This window comes from Leguminivora glycinivorella, chromosome 12 (assembly GCF_023078275.1).
Source record: "Leguminivora glycinivorella isolate SPB_JAAS2020 chromosome 12, LegGlyc_1.1, whole genome shotgun sequence".
NCBI lineage: Eukaryota > Metazoa > Arthropoda > Insecta > Lepidoptera > Tortricidae > Leguminivora > Leguminivora glycinivorella.
Window position 1 is genome coordinate 18,637,405 of NC_062982.1, and position 26,225 is coordinate 18,663,629.

The 26,225-nt window shown below is 37.3% G+C and overlaps 1 protein-coding gene across 1 annotated transcript; it reads right to left on the reverse strand.

The window, feature by feature from the left end:
• Positions 1–15,229: 15,229 nt before the first annotated feature.
• Positions 15,230–22,470, reverse strand: LOC125232033. Its single transcript, XM_048137644.1, has 6 exons — positions 22,273–22,470; positions 21,951–22,176; positions 21,609–21,836; positions 17,693–21,045; positions 16,448–16,575; positions 15,230–15,290 (listed from the first exon to the last, which is right to left on the reverse strand). The coding sequence occupies exons 1-6, from the start codon at positions 22,468–22,470 to the stop codon at positions 15,230–15,232; spliced, it is 4,194 nt and encodes a 1,397-aa protein (XP_047993601.1).
• Positions 22,471–26,225: the final 3,755 nt, after the last annotated feature.

Sequence of the window (26,225 nt, forward strand, 5' to 3'; positions counted from 1 at the left end):
AAAGTCAAAAACACAATATGGGTATCGTTTTTATGGTTTATCGGGTCGCTGATTACGATAAATACAACCGTTTTAAAATCTAATGAGGTGGAAAAGAAATTTTCTCCCCTGTTGTAGTGCAATAGGGTTAAAATATCCAAAACAGCCATAAGAGGAGCATTAAGAAAGGATTTTTCAAAGTTCACCTCCTAGCCTGATAACTAGGGACAGGGACAGGGACAGGGACAGGGACAGGGACAGGGACAGGGACAGGGACAGGGACAGGGACAGGGACAGGGACAGGGACAGGGACAGGGACAGGGACAGGGACAGGGACAGGGACAGGGACAGGGACAGGGACAGGGACAGGGACAGGGACAGGGACAGGGACAGGGACAGGGACAGGGACAGGGACAGGGACAGGGACAGGGACAGGGACAGGGACAGGGACAGGGACAGGGACAGGGACAGGGACAGGGACAGGGACAGGGACAGGGACAGGGACAGGGACAGGGACAGGGACAGGGACAGGGACAGGGACAGGGACAGGGACAGGGACAGGGACAGGGACAGGGACAGGGACAGGGACAGGGACAGGGACAGGGACAGGGACAGGGACAGGGACAGGGACAGGGACAGGGACAGGGACAGGGACAGGGACAGGGACAGGGACAGGGACAGGGACTTATTTTTTGTAAACGTTTCAATAAGAATACTTTTATTACGCGGGCGAAGCCGCGGGTAAAAGCTAGTATTATATATATCGTTGTCTGAGTACCCACAACACGGGCCTTGTTGAGCTTACCGTGGGACTGCTGCTTTACTGTGTAAGAAATTCCTATAATATTTATTTATTCTTTATTAATTATTAAAATTTAAACTAGTAGTACCTAATCTAATATTGAAAAGAAACACAGGCTAACGCGCACCTGATATAAAAACTAAACTGTTAAAGAGACGAGGCGCAAAAATCTGCAAAGACTAGCTCAAGTTAAGGGGACGCTCTAGTACTTATGGCACGCTGTTATTAATACTGACTGTACCACAGTCAACACGTTTTCTATGTCATTTTGATATGTGAATTATGAACTTTAGAATAAGCCCACTTTAAAATACGACGCTCGTAACTCCAGGATTTGTCCTGAATCGCGCAAGCGGGTGGTCGCATCGTATATTAGCACTGTCCGGCGTGAACTACCGGTCATGGTCACTTTATGGCATAATATAGTGTTTATGCTCTAAAGAAGTCTAGATGGCAAATAAATCTGGGGTTTCAGGCCTATTAAATAATAAATACTCTTGCCACCGACGACGCTAACGTAAATAAATTGAAACTACTTCATATCCAATTATTTATTCCAAATAATGTACCTACATACGAGTAATGCAGGTTGAATTCAGTAAAGATACCTACGTGTTTGCACGGCCAGTACAAACAAGTATCTCTTTCGTCAACTTATACCCATACCTTTTGTAAATTAGAAAAAAATGTATAAGAAATATTACCAAAATCTTAAACAAATATGTATTAATCTAACATAATATATGCTGACATACTCAAGGGCATCTTGAATTAATAAGATCATGGTAGACAAAAACTATGTACCTATCTGTAGGCCTAGCACACGATTAAAGACATAAGGATGGGTAGTCTATCTCGCAGCCACATACTCTAGCGGCAATCATGTGCTAACCCTGCCGGTATTTCAGATGGAAAAAAAAGTGCTGTGGTACGGGCCCAGATTTCATAATTTGCATAAATATTAAATAAGGCTAAACTAAAAAAAAATTACATAAAGTCTATACAAATCCCGTTCAATATTACCAGGACTATACTAAATATGTAAAGACTATTAGGTCTTCAGCAAATAACTAAGCAAAATCTAGTCCGACACGATTTCCGAGATACCTCGAATGCTAACTAGATTATGTTCCTTATCTCGAGATCTTGTACAAACAAACCGATTTGTAGCGTTATTTAGATACGAGTACCGATCATATGTTCCACCCTTTATCGCTCTAGTGGTGTAGGGATGGGATCACAGTTCCGATGTAACTGGAGATTTTTTTTTATTTGGTGGGAAAATTAAATTCTGCTGTGTGTTACCTTAAGGCCTAATAATTATGCGTTTTGGTATTAAGTCAGCCTTGTGTACTGTAAGGATTAAAAAAAAAATGAAAAAATAAAGGAGAGTTTCTTCGATCAGAAGTTTAGGCGGCATGTCCCTTATTAACTGAAATATAAAACCATAGCATTAAACTTAATACCTACTCCACAAGCTTTAATGTATAACTTTTAGTCTACTGAAGGTAAAGAAAATTGAAGTTAAAGGAGTACTAAAGTAAAATTATTTGTTTTATACAGTGTTACCAGGAAGATCAAGAATCAAATGCAGGAAAAAACATATCGAATAAAATATTACTGAGTGACATTTTGTAAAAAAAAGATTACTTAATAAAGTATTGGTGCCAAAGACGTATTAAATGCTTCTGGAGGAATGCAAAGCCAAAATCACCATTGTTAAAGGTAATTCAAATAAGTTTCTTATAAAAGACGATAGGTAACTAATTAGACTGAGAGGGAATCAATTGTTATCCAGTTATAAGAACACTTGACCGTGTAAAGTTTACACTATTTACAAAATATTCCAAAAGTCCTGTTAAAATTACGGCCTAAAATCAAGAAAAACAAACATTATCTAAGTGGCCTAAAGTAAGTCAATCAGTGTCATTATTAGACAAGTTGGCAAGACTGCATGTCTCACAATGTGCATTCTTATGTCCAGTTGCATGTACAAAAATATAATGCTTTTCTTAAACTTGTAAATAACCTATAACATGTTGCAATAAACGCGAATTTGTACTGATTTCTTATTTTTCATTAAATTATTTAACTTTGTAACATAATAGCGCTTTCGCAATATCAGATTTTGTCACACAGTACAAACGTTTATACTAATTGGGGACTATTAATATAATCGTGTTTATTATTCTTGAATTAATAGTAAATTAACTTAGACTTAATATTGTAGCAAATACTTCTAGTGTTTTGTAAACCGGTCGAAATAACAGTCTTTTGACACCTTGGATCTTTTTTTAATTGCTTTACGGAACAAATAAGTAGCTAATTGTTTTTTAGTCGTATTTTGTAATTCATAGTTGTATAATTGGTAATTTGGTATGTCTTGAGCTATTAATTTTCTCGTATTTGTCTAGTTGTTATTGTTTTAATTGACGTTTCTTTGTAGTGATCAACGAAAAAAAATGGAAACCTATATTTTGTAACAGTAGCTGTCAATTCTAATTGACAGCTTCTGTTACAAAATATAGGTTTACTATTTTTTAGTCGTTAGAATCTAAGAGAGTCAAACAATGCTTCGTGATATGTCTACCTACTTGATTTAACAATATTTGATTTGGAAATTTTTTGAACACATTACTAAGGTCAAGGATAGAACTTAAAGCAAGAATAAAATTACCTACCTGACGAAATGTAAGACCAAATTGTACAAATGAACATGATTACAATGAATTATATGAAATGAAACGTAATTGATTTTATTCCGGAAATAAATTCCATAAATTATTATAAACTAAAGACTAATAAATAAATTAAAATTGATGAAAATAAAAATAAATCTTGTAGAACCCGCCGTTTTGGGTCACCCTGTGGTAGACCCTCTAGCGCTCAAATATGAAATATGAAATAGTTATAGAAGAGAATTCACATCGATATCGATAAGATCGATAGTGAAGTGAAGATTCATCCCAACACTAGTTTTAATTAATAAAGTAATCGGGCCGCGCTGCGCGAGAGTGGACGTTGATGTCGCCCGGCGCAGTATTTACGTGCGACGGCGACTCGCACGGACTTTGGCGGAGACAAGTGATGGAAAATAGTACATTACGGTACATGTGTGGAAAAGAAGAAGTTCGGAACGAGTGGCGTTAAACTAAAACACGTCCGAAGATAGTGTTTTAAATAAATCGACACGAGTTTCGTTCGGATCGTTTCGGACTAGCCGAGCCGAAATATTTGAAACAGCCAATTGTTTTTCATTACCTACTTACAATTTTAGGGTTGGTCCGTCACTGAAATTGGTTAGAGCGATTTGTATACATAAAATTTCAAAGGCAAGGCATAAGATTTAATTTCTAGAACATGAGTCAGCTAATTAAAAAATATCCATTTCTAAATGCTGAGGGTTCAAAAATGATCACTTTAGGATTTAATACTCTTTTATCAATAGCATTGAATTAAAGTTTGCTTATATTTTATGAAATATTCAACACTTTTCAGTGTTAATCGTCATAATCACATCAGCCCTCTTTGTCATCGGCCTCTCTTCTAGTACGCCACTTATGCCAATATTCCCAATCCTGAGCTAGTCTCATCCAGTTGTGATCACCATTAAAATAATCTTTGCCAGGTAAAGCACTTTCGTAGCCACCAGTACAAGGCGCTACTTCTGTCATCATTTTCGCGTATGTAATGCCAACGGGTCTAACCTCGCCTCGTCTCACGTTACTCGTATGACAGTTAATCGATAATTTATACGATATTCGACTAATCGTAGCGCAAACTGTTTTAAACCTTCGCATAAAAAGGTACTAGTAACGATGCACGACTTTAAGGCGCCGTGAGTTCAAATTCTACTCAAATTCACTGAACTGATCAGTCTACAACAAAAAATAAAAAACTGGAGTCGTCCCTTTTTACACCACAGTCGATTTCGCATTTTAAACCACCTCTACCTCCTCTGTCACACTTATTCATAGAGAAGAGATTCACAATTTAAAGTTTTTTTTTATTACATTAAGATAACAATGATCTCATTTTTGTTAGTAGTTAAAACTTAAAACTTATGTTAGACTTAATTAAATTAATTATATTATAAATTATAGGGCAACTTACATGGGCAGCAATCATCCCCAGAATTCGGGTTGGGCTGTCGCTGGTTCTACGCAGTAATGAGGCCGCTTTCTTGCGTATGATTACTGCAAAGCCGTCAGTTTGAGCCTCCGCAAATATGGTATGTATTAGTTATGTATAGATACGTCAAATATTCGTTCTAGATGGATGTGTGAAAAGTGATATTTTTATTGGAAAAATGTTAAAAAGCTTATTTAATAAATATTTTTTTAAAAGGTCCGTTTTAAAATTTCATATTCATATAATTATTTAATAAGTTCTCAAGATTTCTATTAATATTTTTTCAGTACAGATGGTGTTTTTTTTACGCACTAGTGCGAAAAGTGGTTCATTACATGTCAGGTCGAAACTTCGGAGGTCCATCTTTACTGAAAAACGTCGTTCGATACACGTGCGAAAAGGAAATTCGAACTTCCTTTTTTACGCACTTGTATCGTAATGTACTATTTAAACCAAATTAATAATGGACTAAAAACTCAAAAAAATTTAAAAAACTGTACCTACTCCTCCTTAAGAATTATTAGAGATCGTGAAGATAACCAGAGCCAGCGCCCGCTCGTCGTCATCCCTTGAGATTTCTAGTGATATTGTTTCTAAATCGATACCGTTTACAATAAAGGAAGTCTAGTTGGCCAATATGCATAATACACATCACATCCTACAAATGCCGTTACCATAACAGCCTAGTTGCATTCGAATAATATTCTTCTTATTTCAAAATTCATTACGAATGAAACAGTTACGATATAATTATATAATAATTATAAATCACGTATATTTAATTAGCTATTTTAATAATACTTCAAGCTTATCACGCGCAAAAACAGAAGCCTGCAAAACAATAAAACAATTGATACATCATAAAGATGAAAAAACTATACAACAATCGCCTTAGCACGACCTGCAATTACTGCATGAAAACATGAACAGGCAGCTTCAACGCACAATAGACTTAAAGTACTTTTAATAAAGTTGAAGGAACTGGTAGCTTTAAAAATTTTCCGCAGCACGGATCTATCATAAGCGTTTGACAACGTTAACCTTGCGGCGTTCACACAGTCCCTTCCCTTCACTGTGGAAATATGGAAAAAACTGTACAATAGCTCGGCCCGTGCTTGGACAAGACAATCGATTACAACCGCTCGTATGCATTTTATTGATTATTGTCATATTGAATTGGGAAATAGGTGTTCGGCAAGGTTGCGATGTGGGACCGCTTTTGTTTATTTTAATTACTAATTTGACGAGGGCTGAACGGTGTAATTATTACTCGACTAGTGATGGGCGATTATTTTTGCGTATGTAGTTACTACGATACTTTGAATGTAAGTGCGTATTGTTTTGGTTGACTAAATTCATTGACCGAGTGTTTAAAATTTTTACAATAAGGCCTGAGATCTATTTTTAAATTTGGAATTCTTAAAATGGTGATTTTGTTAAGAACGTTCTCTTGCGCTAATAAATTTACGAACTGAAATGCACGTGCGATATTTAAGAGGATACGGTAACGAAAATGCTAAAATGGAAAGGAGCCCCCCTTTCAACTTGGGAATTTTAGTTAAATATACAAGTGTTATTAACTAGATTTATCGAAAAAAAAAATTGTCCATTAAGAACAACTCAGTCAAAAGATATTTCAAAAAAAATCTTTAAAATCGAGGTTCCGCTCTCGACTCTTCCTCCTTCAAAACTTAATCAATTGGAACGAAATTTGAGAATCTAAATAACAATGAAATAATCTATGTCGGACCGTTTAGCTTTTTTGGTTAATTGTTACCAATCTTGAGTATCACACCTTTTTTTGCGCCACAATGAAAAAGGCCGTTTTTGGAAATTTTTGATTGGCTCTAGTCTTTAAAAAGCAGAATATCAAAAAAATCAAAACTGTCCGACACAGATAAAAATAATAAAAATCTGTGTTGAAAAAATCATTGCTCTATCTTCAAAAACCAGGGAGGAAATAGTCGAGAGCGTTTGTATGGAGAATTGAGCCCTACCGTATCGTCTTAAATATCACATCGTTTAGATATCATTACATGCAAATGTGTCAATAATTTCGACTTGTTTAAAAAATATTATAAATCAGTTCTCGGAAGGTAATGGCTTTCTGAGCTACTAGTCCTTGAAGTTTAATTAGCGAAGCAGGAAGCGCTAAAATAAAATCCGAAAAATCCCAAATCACCCAATAGAATCCCGTCGATGCCAGCGAACAAGGAAGCCCATAATTGGTGTTAAATCAAACATGGCTAAAATCGCGCGTGAATGGAATCTGCGCATCGGCGATGACCGCAGGTGAGATGCTATCGGGAACACCTAGCCCTGGACGGAGCTAGGATGCTTGTGGCAAGAGTGTGTGGACACGGCATTTGCTACTAGGATTAAGTTTGACGACCGGTCTGGCGCAGTCGGTAGTGACCCTGCCTGCTACGCCGCGGTCCCGGGTTCGAATCCCGGTAAGGGCATTTATTTGTGTGATGGGCACAGATATTTGTTCCTGAGTCATGGATGTTTTCTATATATATAAGTATTTATATATTATATATATCGTTGTCTGAGTACCCGCAACACAAGCCTTCTTGAGCTTACCGTGGGCCTCAGTCAATCTGTGTAAGAATGTCCTGTAATATTTATTTATTTATTATTTATTTATTTATTAAGTATAGGAGTAATCAACATTATTTATTATCTAATATCATCAAATATTTGAACATTTCCTGTCCAAAGAAATTTAAGTAATTATTAACTATCGGTAAAACATTTTGTTGCATTTTTTACACTATGTGAGTGGCAAACAAGCATACTTCCCACTTCTTGGCAGGATCTCCCTAAAGATACCTAATCATACGGACGCCTGCAACTTCCGAGGTGTTCCATGCGCGTTGCTAGAACTCTGCACCTTAGTTGAACCTACTCACACAGGAGCACAATTGGCAAAATAATTTGCTGTAGAGAAAATTCGTAAATACTTAGTTATAATTAATAGCTTATTATTTATAGCTTCTTATTTGCCAAGAGTCGCTGTGAAATTAAATTTTAATATTTTCATGTGCTCTGCCTACCCCTTTATGGGATACAAGTGTGATTTTGTGTATGTACAATATAGTTGTCTCCGCCTTTCCCACGAATACATACTTACAAGTATCCTACATGTAATAATAGATCTAAAAAAAAAGGTTCAGAGTCTTAAGTCCAAAATTTAAAAAGCTGCACAATCTCTGTCTCGTTAGTAGCTCGGGCGCCAGGAATGTAACGCCAAATCTCGCGGCGCACGTAATTGCGCTTATCGGCGCATTGTGCGCAAACGGCACAAGGCTGACGGCGCATGCGTACGGACGGTGCCCGTTTTGTTACTGGATTTTTGTGAAGAATTTTCGCGGGTAAAGGTTTTTATAGATAGATTAGAAGTGAGGATACTGAGGATGGAGTGGAACATTAGAACTGAGTTTTGACCTAATGTACTTATAGGATTTTTAAACTACTTATCTTATTTTATTCGTATATTTACTACTTATATTATTCGTATATTTACCTCATATATGAATTTTAAGAGGTAGTTCTTTATTTTTTTACAAAATAGAATTATTATAAAAAATGTAGGCACAAAGCTCCAGACGTTGATTTTTGTAAGTTTGTAAGCTTCGTTTGAAGGTTTATAGATAAAAGTGAGGATAGTGTGGAACTATTTGGAAGACTACAACAACCGATACTCATTTTATACTTAATAAATTTACATGAAGTTGAAAAAATCATGATTTCATGAAATAATTATTTGGCAAGCATGGACCTGTCTATGATGAAAAGCTTCTAATAGTTTTAAAAGTGTTAATATAATTTTTAATTAATTATAAGACACTTCATGTCCTCTAACAACAGGTTCAGCATAAGCATTTGATTTAATAAAGCCCAGTTTAAAAAAAAACGCAATTAACATTTTGCATTCAAGAAATCACAGGTGTGACGATGCACTATTATAAATACTTAACGAACAAAAGAAGTCAAATCTCACTTAAGGCGCATCAAAACATTTGCATCTATTACGCAGATTACGTTTTTTTTTGTCTACCATAAGGCGGTGAACCAAAACAAGTCGGACTACCTCAAGGAGCAACGCCGTGTTTAGAGAGATACCGCGAATATTCGCCAACTATTCGGTATTCGGCCGTGGCAGCCATTTTGTTGAGTATTATATTTTGTGTTCGGCCGAATACTGCCTACTGTTTGTCAGAATTACCATGTATCTGTTACATTAAGTACCTACAAACAAAATAATGGAATAAAAATGTTCAATATATTTAAAAAGTATTCTTGGAAAGTTGTGAAACAATCAACAAATCGTTCAATTAAAATATTTTATCATGGTGTTGATTTGGCTGACTCACAACATTCACTATAATTTTAAACAACATTTTATAGTTCTGAGTAACAAATACGTTATCTTATTAAACAATTTATTAGGTAAACGCTCTGCTTTTTGGCGAACAATTTTCAGAGAAAGTGTGCAGTAAATATTCATAGCAAGTATCATGCCGAATATTTGGTCGCCGTATATTCAGTACCTTTTTGACCAAGAGTGGGTGCCGAATATTCTGTATTCGGCCAATAGTACTATTACGGGGCATCTCTAGTCAAAAGTCTTCAAGCGTAACATTGCCAAGTAGCACAGTGTCGGTAGTTGGAACGCTTCTAAAGATATCATCTATTTGTACCTCGCCCTTTGTTTCGAACAATTAATGTTATGAGAACAATTATTGTGTTGGATTAATTATTATTTATATCCTTAGGGTGTTCGTGGTTAGTGTGGATATTATTTATTGTTGTTTTTGTTTTGATGCTAATGGAGCGATGGCGCTTTGGATCGGGTATTTGTGGTTTTGATGATGGATTTATTATTTCCTTAGTCCGATATTTTAGGCTGTCGTTTATTTCATAGTATGTGATGATTTTTGTCAGTTATCACCAGAGATCGGATTTTTGTGCGTCATCTCATACTAAAAGTCTATAAATGACGTAAGTCACTAAGGGCCACTTGCACCAACGAAAATGGAAAGTTAACCCGAGGGTTAACCCACCATTTTATATGGAATTTGACAGATGACAGCCCACTAACCTTGAGTTAAGTGGTTGGTGCAAGTGGGCCTAAGAATGTCGCAAATCCGTCCGATCTCTGGTTATCACAGATGCACTGTGAGGAAAATTAGTATTTTTTTTTATTTTGTTTAAAATTTACTGAGGTCTTTAGTTTTATAAAAAATATCACAAGCCTCGTTCTTCTAGAATCATAAATATTTTACCTAGGCGTGTAAGGAATTATTGGTAAAACAAATTATTAATATTCTTGTTTTGGGATAAACCAAATTTTAAAACAGATGACACCCCTGTATGAAATTCATGTTATAAACAAGAAGTGTAAACGTGCAGACGTATTAAAAGATAAATCCTTTTATGCATCAGAAATCTCATTGTGTTTATCTATGCTAAGTCATTCATACTTCCCTTCCTTATTAAACGGCTTCATTGTTCTAAATGAGAAGTAACATCTTTTAACGATTTTATTACATTTACTTTTAAACCTTTACCCGTTACTATATATCTTTTAATAATGCAAAGCTTAATAGCTTGAAAATAAGATTTAAATTTGATTTTAACTGCACCATCCCTTTGCAAAATATCTTCTATTACAAACTCCGAATGTGTAAATTTAATTTGTACAAAGTTCAAACTTATATTCAATACATAGGATGTGTTTTCGTTTGCTTCAAAGTTGCTACCGTGAAATAAAGGATGAAAGGATTAAACGCAATTTAAAAGGCGACTTTTTGTGCGAGCCCAGATAATATCTTAATATATTTATAATAAAAGGGGGTTGCGTCTAATCTGTAACTGTCTGTCTGTTTGTCTGTTTTTTGTGACATTTCGCACCTTTGACAGGAGGCTATTCTGACTTTTTGTGACGTCTTTATCACTGTCGGATTGAGTGACTTTTTGACGTCTTTGTTGGTGCGTTGTTGAATGATGTTATGGATTACTAATCGATTATTAAAATGTTATTAAATAAGCGGAAACATTTTGAAATCCGCTGATTTTTTAGACAAAATGAGAGATATCAGGGTGCCAGTCAAACCTTGTATGTACAATAGAGGCTACCGTTTTGCCGATTTGGTTCATCATTTTTTAACTTAGAATTATAAAAATTATACAATTTATGTAATGTTCAGTGCCAATAGGGTCCTTATAATTTAGGTAGTAACTATTTTTATCAGAATTTCTGATGGAAAGGATTCTTTATTGTACTTGAAAGCCATGTATGATTTTTTATTATAAACATAACTGCTAAGGGTAGTCTTACAGATTTTTAAAAGGATGTGCCAATGGCACTCGTTGAAACTTTTGCTGTTTCATTTACTTTTAGCTATTATCTCTATGTGCGGTTGCAAGGATTGCCCGTGATTTTTAGTAAGTCCGTAGACATCTAAGTACAGTCGTTATTTGTCACTTTTAACAACTCGACTAACGAAATTTTGTCGAGCGGCTCAAGAATAGGACCCCAGGAAGCTCATACTTTTGGCGTACGATATGATTATGCGACATCACGCGTTCTTGGCTGATAGAGATCGCATGCGGGTTTGATTCCGTTTGTGGCATCTGTTTGTGTTTAGATCGTGTTGCATCTTGTAACGGGTGTACACTGTATAGTCAGATTTAACGGTTTTAAGAAAAATAAGGTAGTGTATAAACTGTTTCCTAATGAGGCAAATATTATTTTAACAAGTAAATGTATGTATGGGGTACTGAAGGCTAAAATAAACTAAATACAAAATATTAGGTAGGTACATCTTAAAACCGTAGTAGGTTATTAGAAAGACTGTACCTGCCAAATTATAGTCGCTAGGCACATTTTTCACCGTTTAGGAAGTAAAATTAGAATTTTTTTTATTCTATGACATTTGTGAGGTACTCGTATTACAAGGTAGCATACTGCGAATTATGTTTTGTTAAAAAAATGTGCATAAATTGTATAAGACCTCACATTAATGAGCTACCTGATCGGTAGAATTTCAAATATTTCCATTAATATGAGTGATACCTACTCATGACGTCGATAATTATCAATATCATTGGAATTATTGAAAGGTATTAGGTATAAATATTTCCCGATTTTTTTTTGCCAACCGTTTCGCCCTATAGTTTTCTCGTAGGTATTGGCTTATATTACTCGTATGTTACAATATTTTTTAAATTTCATAATTAATTCCTCAATATGAAACCAACATTAGACATAGACATAGACATAGACATAGAATGGCTTTATTTAATATCACAAATTTCACAATGTTACAATGTTAAAATTAAAATAATGGGGGATGTCTGATAATTTTAAAATTATAAGCTCTGCTTAGATGTAGTAATGAGAGCTAACTGCTGTGCGCAAGCGTGGCTAATAGGCGCCGCGAACAAATTAGTACCGCGCGGCTACCGAATTGAATTATAACGCCGTGTGCCTGCTATACGGCCACAATTCAAAAAACCATTTTTTCGAGAAATCGCGTCTCAAAGTTTTGAGAGTATAGTTGAGGCTGTTAAATAGGATCTTACTTCTTGAGTTTTAGGTCTATGAATTTGAAATTTAGCTATTTTTACTCGGAATGATATAACCCTCCATAAGATCACGCCACTTTTTGCAAAAAAAATCTTTTTTTTAAGATACAATGCCTTAAAGACAGGTATTTAGAGTTATGGCTGTATTGCAGAAACATTTTTTTATGATTTTGAGATGCGTCCAAAATTAAACGATATTATTCGATAAAGGTATCATGAAAATATATATGAAAAAACATCAAATAGTTAAAATAATTTTATTTACGAACTTTGACAGTAACGACAGCAATAATTATGTGTAACTACCTTATAATCATCAACATTATATTACGTCATTACCAAATAATATTAATTATTTAAAATTGAAACAAATAAAACTTTGTAGCTTACGTATCTTGGTGTCACTCTGGATAGAAGCCTGAATTTCAAGGAACACCCTGACCAGCCTCTCTGCGAAGCGGAACAGCATCATTCACAAGCTTACTGGAACTACCTGGAGTGTCAGCGCAGCAACATTTCGGACAACCGCGCTATCCCTAGTCTACTCCTCTGCCGAGTACTGCTCAGCGGTGTGGCTAAACAGCACCCATACTACCGCGGTAACGCCCAGCTAATCCACACTATGCGACTCATCAGAGGCTGCCCAAAACCAACTCCCACACACTGGTTGCCGGTGCTGACTCATATTTTGCCTCTAAACTTCCGCCGAGAAAAGTGCCTATTTCGTGAAATCGCCAAGATTCGAGGAGACACTAATTTCCCCATCCACCGAGACCTCGACGCGCTAAAGGTTCTCAGACTGAAGTCTCGACTACCCCCCCAAATTGAATTCCACTAAAGTGGGTCACAAGTAAGCCCCTTAGAGGCATGGATAATGGACTGGGTAGCCAGAGCTCTTCCTACAGAGCTGTACGAGTTCGATACTGGGGCCCGACCAGTGTGATTTAAGGAGCCTCGACAGGTTTGGTGTCGGCTGAACCGTATCAGAACAGGCATCGGAAACTGCTCATCTTTGTGGTGCAGATGGAGATGGTGCGAGTCTGTGGAGTGACAGTGTGACCACCCAGATCCGACGGTGCACCTATATGGTGCCTTCGAGTGCCCCATAACCAAGTTTAGCGGAAAAAGGGCAGATCTTAAGACACTTTCGACAAATCATCATCCTCCTTGCGTTATTCCGGCATTTGCCACGGCTCATGGGAGCCTGGGGTCCGCTTTGACAACTAAGACACTTTCGACAAATGCCGTTCAATATCTTAAGTCTAGTTTTTTAATAATTTAAGTAGAGAACAACGTGTACTGACTGGTAAAAATAATTATGACCTTAGTAATGAGACATATTGAACTGCACTTGTAAGAAAACAAAGTTGAGATTTGTTTCATGATTTTGTGTAGTAGTTTCGGCGTCGTCGGGCTAGTAATTTTGTAATAATAAGTGTGATACTGACTGTTTGACACAATATTTAAAGGAATTTATCGCAATTATCACTCAAGTTTTTAGGACGCAACTCAAAACTTACATTTAAAACGTGTGCTATACAGCCACAACTCAAAACGGCCGTCGGTTTACATGCGAACAAACTGGCAAGTGGCCGTATTGCAGGGAATCTTCTGACAATTGATGGTCAATTCCATACGGCCACTTGTGAGAAAAAGGCTCTTAAGGACCTTTTCTACTATGGCTCTCGAAATAAGGTCGTAAATTGAACAATTTTGAATACGAATCTGCAATAATCCAGAAAATTAAAAATTTTGAGTTGTGGCCGTATAGCAGGCACACGGCGATAACTGCGCGTACGCATACGGCTACTTTACGGGTGATAAACTAACCTCAAAAAAAACCCCGACATGGTGGACCATTTTCCATCAAACATTACAAAATCATGGCTAAGAACACTACCGACTAATTCAGCTTTCAAAAAAATAAAAATAATCTAAATCGGTTCATCAGTTCAGGAGCTACAATGTCACAGACAGACAGACAGACACTTCAAACTTATAAAACCCCTTTTTGGGTCGGGGGTTGGGGGTTGTGACTTAAAAAATAAACTTTGCATAAGACGATACGTTACAGGTCAATTCTCCATACAAACGCTCTCGACTATTTCCTCCTTGGGTTTTGAAGATAGAGCAATGATTTTTTCAACACAGATTACTATTATTTTTTATCTGTGTCGGACCGTTTTGATTTTTTTTATTTTTATGTTAAAAGACGCTAGAGCCAATCAAAAAATTCTAAAAACGGCTATTTTCAATATGGCTCAAAAAAAGGTATGATACTCAAGATCGGTAACAATTAGCCAAAAAATCTAAACGGTCCGACACAGATTATTTCATTGTTATTCAGATTCACAAATACAGTTCCGTTTAAATAAGTTTTGAAGGAGGAAACAGTCGAGAGCGGAACCTCGATTTTAAAAAATTTTTCGCAATATCTTTTAACTGAGTTGTTTTTAATGGACATTTTTTTTTTCGATAAATCTAGTTAATAACACTAGTATTTAACTGAAATTCCCAAATTGAAAGGGGAACTCCTTTCCATTTTAGCATTTTCGCTCCCGTAGCGTCATAATATTTTTTACCGATTGAAGAGGTTTTAATGATGAATAATGATGAAGAGGTTTTCGTTAAATTAATCCGGCTGCACAAAAAAAAGTAAACACGGACAATATAAGATGACGTCCTTTAAAGTAGTAGGTCGCTTGGCAAAAAATAGTAACTTTAATTACAGCTATGTAATTCTAAGGCTATCTTACCCATATTTAGCTGCACCAGGGAGCACCTGAAAAAGAAGCAAGCATAAGAAAATATACGAGTACAGTATAACTGCTCAACACCAGTGGCTCGACCATATGCGTACGCGCACCGCTCATAACGAACGAGATTATAAGCTTTCATCGCGCCGCTATTCAGGCCTGTATGTATGCCCAACATACACCCTAGTCCCACAACGACAAAAAACATATGAAAATTATAAGGACTTACGACTTTATAGAACTAAGCTATAGGGCTCTATGACGGTTCAGCGCCGAACAAAAAAAACAAGAGACTAACGCATTATCACAACCAATTTAAGGAGACCCCACGCAACCTTTGAGTTGTGCACGGTTTTCAAAGTGCTAACAGACATAGAGGGGTCTATAATATTTGGTCGTGTTTGATGTATGGTGTGATGATTCGTATTTGATTTAAACCAATTAGAGATGCTTACGTGCGAATGTGTGATTGAGATGTTTTTTAACCGATGGGGTTGTGGAATGTACGGGGTGGTGATATGGGCGGTTTTTAACCCCCGACGCAAAAACGACGGGGTGTTATAAGTTTGACGTGTCTGTCTGTGTGTATGTATGTCTGTCTGTCTGTCTGTCTGTCTGTCTGTCTGTCTGTCTGTCTGTTTGTCTGTTTGTCTGTCTGTCTGTGGGTGTGTCTGTCTGTGGCATCGTACCCGAACGGATGAACCGATTTAGATTTAGTTGTTTTTGTCTGAAAGCTGAGTTAGTCGGGAGTGTTTTTAACCATGTTTCATGAAAATCGGTCTACTATGTCGCGGTCGGGGTTTTTTCAAAATTTTAATTTTGTGGTTAGGTTATTTAATGGCAGCCAATGATTTTTCCACTCGTTCGTTTGGTATTCTGCCTTCTTTTCTACAGGTGACCCTTTTTCGCGGCAGTCTGTAACATAGCAATGTCTACTAAATCTGACCCATTGTGTACTTAATTTTTTTGGCGTGTGGGTTGACACTGGGTCATATGGGTCAAATAATTAAAAACAAATAGAAAAAAAAATTACAGCGGAAAATGTTTAAACACACAATAGCTTTTTAATTAAGGTAAGTAATAAAAACGATAACAAAACATTCAGTGGCACATAATTCGAAAATTTACGATAAATTTCAACTTACGTAAATATGCTGCCCGCGGAGTGATATCACGTTCACACCTGCACACGATGTTCTGTTCGCGCGGTCCCGTGGCCAGAGGTATCCACGGCGCGTAATTCACGCGGCGGATTCGTCGTAGTGTGCGTGACCTATTGTGCCCCAGCGACCCACTGTCAACCACCTTACCCTACATGAGAAGTAAACTGAGTATAAGACAAGTTGATAGCGTTTCATAACAAAATAACATTCCGTATGTTTTCATGAAACATTTCCAAATCTCTCGTTACCAATACTATAACGGTCACTGCATTCGATTCTATTTGTACCTTCAATATAAACTACATTCTTTATTTGTAATTCTTCCAAGTGTACTTTATTAGTACTTTTGTAAGTCTGTGGCTGGGAATACGACCAATCAATTGACTGATTGACATGTCAGATGATTCTGATTCGATTTGTAAGTAATTAGGGTCAGTAATATTTTTTTTACGTGATGGTGATATTTGCTGTTACTTATCTATTTTTGTAGGTATGTCTTACATACATATTTAGTATACATACTTATGTATGTATTTTTAGGTGAGTTTTAGTTTCGATCATAAAATTAGCTGATTTAATGTTCACTCACTCATAAGGCCTCTTACGTCTTGACAGATGATTTAAGCAGCGTCTGAATGCGAGAGACAACGCCTCGCGTGACTATATAGACCTATCCGGGAGCGACATGCCCGTCCGCATTTCGTACACATTTGATTTAATGTTATCATAATATTATTACAGGCAAGCTGGCTCCCTACTTTTATAATTTAACTAACTTTTGCCCCCGGCTTCGCTCGCTTTAAATTCTAAAATTGCGGAATATTCCATACAAACTTCCACCTCCCATTTTAAGGAAGTGTGGGGTAAAACGTAGCCTATTTCACTTTCCATCCCTTCAACTATCTCCACTTAAAAAATCACGTCAATTCGTCGCTACATGAAAGATGCACAAACAAAAAGACACACACACTTTCCCATTTATAATTGAAGGAAACTAAATAATTAATGAGCTGGAAGAAAACTACCACGATACGTTTCGCCATTTATTCCTAGAGTGACATACAGAAGAACATAACAATCAATAAGAAAACATAAATTTAAATATTTTGACATTTAACTTGACCACAAACACTAAAAGAGTTCGTAACATTCTCCCACCTTTTGGGGCAGAGGCCCAAAACTCTTCCTTATATTGTGTCTGATGGCACTTCAAGTGGGTACAAACGTTGAACTGCTCGTGTATACTCTCCATCAGCAGTGCGTACCTTGGCTACTCTTATGTAACCGTCAGCACCAGCAAAGGTTTCTACAATCCTCCCTAAAGGCCACTTAATACGCTTAGAGTCTGTCTCTATTAAAACTACATCACCTACCCTTAAATGAGAGTCCCTCTCCTTGCCCTTCTGGATGAGCATCCCGATGTACTCGTTCCTGAACCTTTCTCGTAGATCTTCCCTCAACTTATGAAGATACCTGAGGCGCCTGTTGAGTGAGTCATGATCGAGCTGGTCTAAGTCCGGCATCTCGCTCGAAGGAAGCCCTTGTGTGAAGCACGCGGGAGTGATGGGTTTTAGCTTATCGGAGTTGTCCGCGACGTAGGTTAAAGGTCTTGAATTGATCAAAGCCTCACAATCGTGCATCAAAGTCATCAGCTCTTCGTATGCTAATATCTTCTGGCCTAAGTTTCGTCTAAGGAGGTCCTTGAGAAAACGTATCAAACGCTCCCACCAACCCCCCCACCACGGTGCTGCAGGAGGACTGAACTTCCACTTAATGTTCCTCACGCTGGAATAGGCCGCAATCTCTTGCCAGTCCAAACCCTTAAGAAGGTTATCAGCTCCGTGGAAGTTGGTTCCATTATCAGTGTATATCGTGTCAACTCTTCCACGCCTCGCGATGAACCTCCGTAAGGCCATGAGAAATGCTTCTGTCGTCAACGATTTGGTAAGTTCAAGATGTACGGCTCGGTAAACAGCGCAGGTGAATAAAATTATCCATACCTTCCCTCCCGACCGCAGAAAAAGTGGACCGGCTAGGTCTATACCTGTCACTTCGAAAGCGGCAGCTGGTTTTATTCTGTCACGAGGTAAAGGTGGTAAAGGTGTATCAGCATGCTTCACCGCGAGCCGCTTGCAGGGTATGCATTTGGAGACGGTCGAGCTGACGAGTCTTCTTATACCTGTGATCCAGTATTTCTCTCTGAGGGCTACCAATAGTATAGTAGGACCGGCATGGTACATAAGACGATGTTTGGAAGCAACTAATCTTTGAATAATCACATGTTTGCCCGGCAAGTAAATCGGACAGACAAAGTCAGAAGGCTCGTCGCTGAGAACTAATTTAGTGCGAATCCTCAGTAAGCCTTCTTCGTCTTTAAACATCTTCAAATTGTTCATCTTTTTTTGATCTACTTCTGCCCTTTCGGTCTGAAGAATCTTCAGGAGCCTCTTCTCAGCACTCTGGAACTCTTCACAGGTCAGTTCACTACTCTGTTTATCTTCTGCATTTTTACAGTTGTACGAAAATCTCAATATCCATGCTACCATCCTCACTATCATAGTGTATTTGGAGAAGTAGGTTAGCGAAGACAGGAATGTACTATAGTCTGTAGTAGTGTTAACAAGAACTACTTTCTTAATTTCTTTGTTAACTTCTCGCTCATCTACGATTAATTGAGATTTAGGCCATTCACTTTCTTTTGCTTTTAGCCAGGCAGGTCCCTCCCACCATTTGCTTTTCAGCAGTTGTTTGGCGTTGCAGCCTCTAGATGGTAAGTCGGCAGGGTTCATTATGCCTGGTAAGTGACGCCAATCTTCCACGTTTGTATGCTGTCGGATTTCTTTAACCCTGTTCTTGACAAATATGTTCCAATCACCTTCAGTAGTAATCCAGGTAAAAGCTACACTTGCGTCAGTCCAGAAAAAAACGCGGCAGTTTGACATATCTAAGGCTTGTTTAACCTGAAGATATAACCGTGTAGCAATCAATGCTGCCATCAGTTCCAAACGCGGTATGCTGACCTCATGGATTGGGGACACGCGCGATTTGGCTTGGACTAGTTGTACAGTGACTTCTCCTTCATAATCACTTCGTAAGAAGATAGCAGTTGCAAATGAAACCTTGCTTGCGTCACAAAAGACATGCAGACTGTTTTCACATTTGTCTATAGGCTTACAAGTAAGTCGACGTGGGATTCGGCAGTCGTTCAGCAAGTGAATATGTTTAGACCACTCCAAAAATTCCTTTTGTAAATTATCAGGTAGCTCACTGTCCCAACTCAGGCGTAAATTCCAAGTTTTCTGTAATATTAGCTTAGGTACAAGTGTCACTGGACATGCCAAGCCGACAGGATCAAAAACTTTCTGAGTTATAGAGAGCAAACTTCTTTTTGTAACGTTTTCTTTTATGCCAGTACCATGTGCGAAGTTGACGTTACAGAATAGTTGGTCCATATTGACGTCCCACATAAGGCCGAGTACAGACAAGTTATTTTCATTTGAAATAGTTTCTATACATTTGGACATGGGAGTAGTCACCCAACCTCTTAAATCAAATTTCGCATCTGACATAACTCTTTTTGCTTCTTCTATGAAGGTTTCGGCTTCTTCTTCCGATTCTAAACTGATGACACAGTTGTCAACATAGAATGAGTCTCTTAGTCGTTTGGCTGTATCCTTAAACTCTTCGGTGTACTTCTCTAAGTGGTAGTTTATTGTCGCACTTAGAAGAAATGGACTACAAGTTACACCAAATACGACTCGACAATGGCGGTAGGTTATAAACTCTTTCCTTTCATTATTCTTCCACCACAGGAATGACAGATATTCTCTATCTTCTTTTTTCAATGATATCTGCAGGAATGCTTTTTTAATATCGGACGTTATCCCAATAGCATGTTTTCTGAACTTTATCAATAGTTTTGGAATCAATTCCAGACAATTCAAGCCTTTTTCTAGAAACGAGTTAAGCGAATTCCCGTTGTAATCTCGCGCTGACGCGTCAAAGACCGGACGAACTCGTGTAGTGAGGCTGGTATTCTTAATGACAGCGTGATGGCACAGGTAGTGTTTAGGCTTCGATGCGTCATCAACTTCTTCGATTATGCCGTCGTTTAACCAATCTTCGAAGACATGTCCATAGTTATCAAACTCTTTTAGCTTTTCTAGCTTCTGCGTTGTTGACATCAGTCTCTTTTCAGCTAAATGTTTATTGTCAAGGAGTTCTCCATGATTTGGTTTCCACGGTAAGTCAACTTCGTACCGTCCTTCGTCATTAATCTTGATCGAGTCTCTAAACTGATCCATTATGACTGTATCTGTCTTCGCCTTATTCGCAACTTCCGCTGGATCTCGTATTCCAAGAGTTTCTAAGTCCCAAAGCTCTGATATCTGCAAATTATTCACCAATACTACGTTCGTCAAGACACTGCATGCGTTTGTAATAATGGGTCCTTGAAGAGTCCAACCGAATTTGGTTTTAATCGCAACGAGGTTATTGTTCAGTTCCAGAAAACTTTTAGTGAGCAAGGCACCTGCGTGATCCGCGCCGATCAGTAGCCCGATGTCGGGTGCGGCCGCGTCGCCGACGTCGCTCAACGTGATGTTATTCCTTTGCAACTCTTTGAACATCTCGTGATTTATATTTAAACGAGGAACATACCCACAGAGCGTTGACTTCCCTCGCGCGGTCATTGTACATTGAAACTTTTTATCACGGCTTCCTAAAGTAATCGCGTATGTATGAAACAGTTCCTTTTCAGTTTCTATTCCTCCAAAAAGGCAATTTGACACGATTTCGTTACCGATAGGTTTCAAGCCTAAGCTTTCAATAATGTCGCGACGTAAGTATGTCTTCTGCGCTCCCGAGTCGATAAAACATCCTACCTGTATACATTTATTATCGCTGACAATATTTGCCATAAACGTTTGCAACAGTGTGGTACTAGCCTTATATTGAGTTACGTTGTTACTTAAGTTTGACGTTCCAACATTCGAATTTTTCACGTTTTCAATTTGACTTGACGTTTTAATGTCAGGGCACATACCGGTTTCAAACAAATTAGGCATGCTCCTTTTTTATTTAACACTTCCTTCCTAGCCTCATACGACATTTTATTAGCCTTGTAGCACTCGAAGCTGCTATGTGATGCCTTTTCACACCAAACGCAACAAATTTTCTTACCTGCGTCTTCCGTGGACACAAAGCATGCTGCGGTAGGTTGTTGAGTAGGAACGCTATGCAAACTGTCACCCGATGCTATCCCGCTGCGCGCGAGCTGGATCCGCTCCTCCGACTCGACTTCGCGTTTCAGGAACTTCATAAGCCGGTTCAGATGATCGTCGCCTTTCTCCTCGGTTGCATGGGATCTCTGCCATGCTCGTAAAACAGATTCGGGCAAGGCGGACTCAACTAAAGGGAAAAGTAATGCAGCATATTTATCTATAGTGACACCTAAGCTTTGCAGTGCTAATAATTGCGTATTTAATTTATCGTATAAGTGGCCTAATTTATAAGAAGTATTACCTTTTGCTTGTGCTAGTACAAGGTTAAGGAGCTCACGCACATAAATGTCGATCAACATTTCATCACGCGCAAACCTGGACTTCAGTTGCTCAATAGCCTTCTTGTAGTTAGCTCCCGACGGCGGAAAGCTCTCGACGATCTCTCGTGCTGGAGTATCTGGAACAGTGCACTGGTAGAGGTACTGAAACTTATCTCCGTCGTCAATTGTTTCGTCGTCGTGGATTTTCTGAAATTGACACCAAAAACTAATCCAATTTTTAGAATTTCCGTCGAACTTGCGTAACTCAAATTTTGGTAGGCGAAATCTTCTTGTATGACATGCTGTACTGCATGTCGACTTCTCACAACATTGATGAGACTTATCTGTATTATTCGACACATCGCTGCCGCTAGACTTGCGAGACCTCTTCACGCGTTCATTCTTCCGGCAAACGCTGTCGTACATGACTTTTATACGCTCCCAGTCGGTTATATACTTATCGCTGGTCATGCAATCCTCGTCAATTTCGTCTTCAGTCATCTCGTCCGTTTTTAGCCACTGTTCCTTTATACGCTGGTCAACGTTGAACAGGGAATCGGCTCGAAGCTGGAGTTTATTGAAGGCCGCGGTGATATCGTCGATATTTGCCGACTCTAGAATAGCGTTAATTTCACTTTTCGCGATTGTAAAAAGCCTCCTGGCTACACTACGTTCTTTTTTTAGTATTTCCATCTTATTTAACGGTCGCCAGATGAAGGAAACTAAATAATTAATGAGCTGGAAGAAAACTACCACGATACGTTTCGCCATTTATTCCTAGAGTGACATACAGAAGAACATAACAATCAATAAGAAAACATAAATTTAAATATTTTGACATTTAACTTGACCACAAACACTAAAAGAGTTCGTAACAATAATATTAGTATGGATAACCATTAATACAATTTAACTCCCTTAAAATGAACGACATTATGTACGGTTACATCAACTTTGAATTATACTTATTCAGAATTACATAGTTTGTCTCTCTTTAAAAAACTACTGCGATGAATTAAGGAGCATTCATAAATTTGATCTTTTTCTAATACTTTACACGTGACATATCAATGTACTTATGTATGTAGTGAGCAGTTCTCAAAAAGTTTGTACATAGCCACGTCAGCAAATTTTAATTGATCCTATTTTGTTACCAACATTTAGTAATATAAGTCGACTTTCCTGAGATATTTACAGGATAATTGTTATAATTAAGAAAATATAGATACAAGAGAACCTTAATGACGAAATAAAACTTACTAAAATCTCAATTCATCAAAAAAATCTTGGTAACAAAATAGGAATAATAAAAACAAATTTAACTTTTTCCTTCATTTTTGTACAAACTTTTTGCTAACTGCTGTCGTACGATTTGTAGGTATCTAGATAATATTTTAACATTTAGTTCATTGTATCTAACGGTGTTTTTTTTACACTAATTATAACTGAGAACAATTTTTGCATTCACCTTAACGTAATTTTTTACTCTCCCATGAAACCGAAATCGATTTAGTCGTTAACTATAACTATATCGAATTTTTAAACAAATAAAAATTTTGTATCTCAATTTTAAGTTCATATCTAGTATATTTAAGCCCCAAGAGTTTTGACGATTGTAGGAAAATAAAGATCAGGTAAGGCCGGTCAGAGTATGTCGAATGTGTAAGTAAATATGTGAAATAGGATCAGAGCGCGAATTGAGATAAACGGATTAAAATCATAATGGCCGCCGTGACTGCGAAATCTATGGTTTTGTCAGTGGTAACATGTTATTTTTACGGTTCCATAGCCAACAAATAAAAAATAGGTATCAACCGGGATTATCTTCTGGGGATTACTTTTTCACGAGAAAAACTTAGGATACTTTCATAAATATATTATAATAATTCATAAAAAAGTAGTTGATATAATTTTACGTCATTTGTAGATATGAAATGAACAGTTTTACCTTCTGCCGTAGTTGTTAAAGTTTCTTGATTCATGAACAATTCTAGAACTAGAATAAGTATGTCTTATCTGAACGAAAAAAGTTTTTAAACGGCGCAACTGTTTGTTTTTTATAAGGTTTTACGTACCATTGTAGAACAAAAACATCTTAGTTATAGTGTAACATTAATCGCATAATAAAACTGGATATTTGACTTATCCATAAAATCAACAGATTTACCATTCATATATAACAATTATATCATTGTACCGAAATAAAAACCGTGGTCAAATTCTATCTTCATTGTTAATTTAATACTTACATACGCACGGATTAATTGACCGCGAACATACCATTTCAGACATACACCAACATGAGAATGATAATATAAGGTGTCATTCAGTCATTGTGCGTCTCGTCCGCACCAATACTGCTACAGACACGCGCAAGCGAGATGCAGGATATCCGAATGAAATAAACTTCAGAAGTTTTAATGACATCAGTGTAAGTTAGAATTGGCTTGAGTATATATCTGATACGGTTTCTTATAATCTGTTAAACAATGAGGTGGGAATACACGACAATGGCGGATTCAAGGTGGCGGCAACTAGTGCAATGTCACGATATGCTTCGAGAGGCGTACTGTCGATTACAGAACTGGAAACATATTCAATTGTGAATGAATTTTTGTATAAAGGAATAGGCTAGTTTCCTACTAGTCAAATCAGCTTCTTTTTAAGAACTGTCAAAACGTTTTGCTCATATGGAATTACTATGAAATACTGAGGAGTGACGTCACCGTCAATTCATTTACTTTATATCTTTCTCTTTGACTTATTAAATATAAATTATGTTTAGACATAACTACTGTCCATATTATTTCTTCTAATTATCCATATAATTTATTTCGTGCACTGCGTAAAATATTTTATTTTGAGTATAGGTAACTAGCCTATTGCACTACCTACTTGTAATAAGATGTAGTTACAAGGTTAGCATTGATCAACTAAACAATTTTATACTTTACCACTTATGTATATAACAAGCTACTGAATAATTAGCTTCTTGATTCCATGCATCTTGCTTTTCTAGAGTTGATACATCAGTAAATGCTTCTTGTTTAATAGTTATTTGATGGGATACCCCCATTTGCCAGAATTTCATTTGCCATAATTTTATTTGCCATCCTATTCAACAATCATAATATTGTTTCTCATAACATCTTATGCCATAATCATTGTTTACTATATTAATCTAGTGCCAGAAACTTTGTTTCCCATAAAGTCAGTTTCCATAATGTCATTTGTCAGAATCATCGAAATCCGTAATTACCACATTCCATACCATCATTTGTCATACAAATTAGCGTCCAGAAAAGTCAATTTCCATAATGTGCTTTGGCAGAAGCGAAAACTACTATAATAGGTACTAGAAGGACTAGAGAATGAAACTGCTATCAGAAAGTAGGTTAGGTTAGGTTAGAACTGTGACCCCCTGGAAAATGAAACTGCTATCAGAAAGTAGGTTAGGTTAGGTTAGAACTGCGACCCCCTGGAAAATGAAACTGCTATCAGAAAGAAGGTTAGGTTAGGTTAGAACTGTGAACCTCTGGAAAAGGAAACTGCTTGAAAAGTAGGTTAGGTTAGGTTTGAACGGTGACCCCCCGGAAAATGAAAATACTATCAGACAGTAGGTTAGGTTAGGTTAGGTTAGAACTGCGACCCCCTGGAAAATGAAACTGCTATCAGAAAGTAGGTTAGGTTAGGTTAGAACTGTGACCCCCTGGAGAATGAAACTGCTGGAAAAGTAGGTTAGGTTAGGTTAGAACTGTGACCCCTGGAAAATGAAACTGCTATCAGAAAGTAGGTTAGGTTAGGTAATAATATGGGCAACAATTAATATGGCAATAATTGCTTATGGCGTTTGAATATTCTATGAAACCATATTATTGCACTTAATAATATGGCTAACAAATAGTATGGCATTGTATGATTATGGAAGGTAATATTCGGATAAACAACGAGTATGTCATATGATTTTTATGGTAAACAAATCATTCGGGCAAATGAATATTATGTTAAATGACTGTCGGGCAAACAATAGACAACCGTTATTTGATATATTTAAGAGTAACCACTGTGAAATTATGTTTTTCTGAATAAATTATTTGTATTTGTATATTATAGCTTAGGAGTATACCTAATTCAAGGTTTATTAATGCCCATAATCAGTATAAAACGTAACCAAGTCACTCGTTAAAATGATATTCTTAAAGGTGTCTTTAAACATGATGATGATGACGATGATGTGGTCCTGTTATCCCTCACTA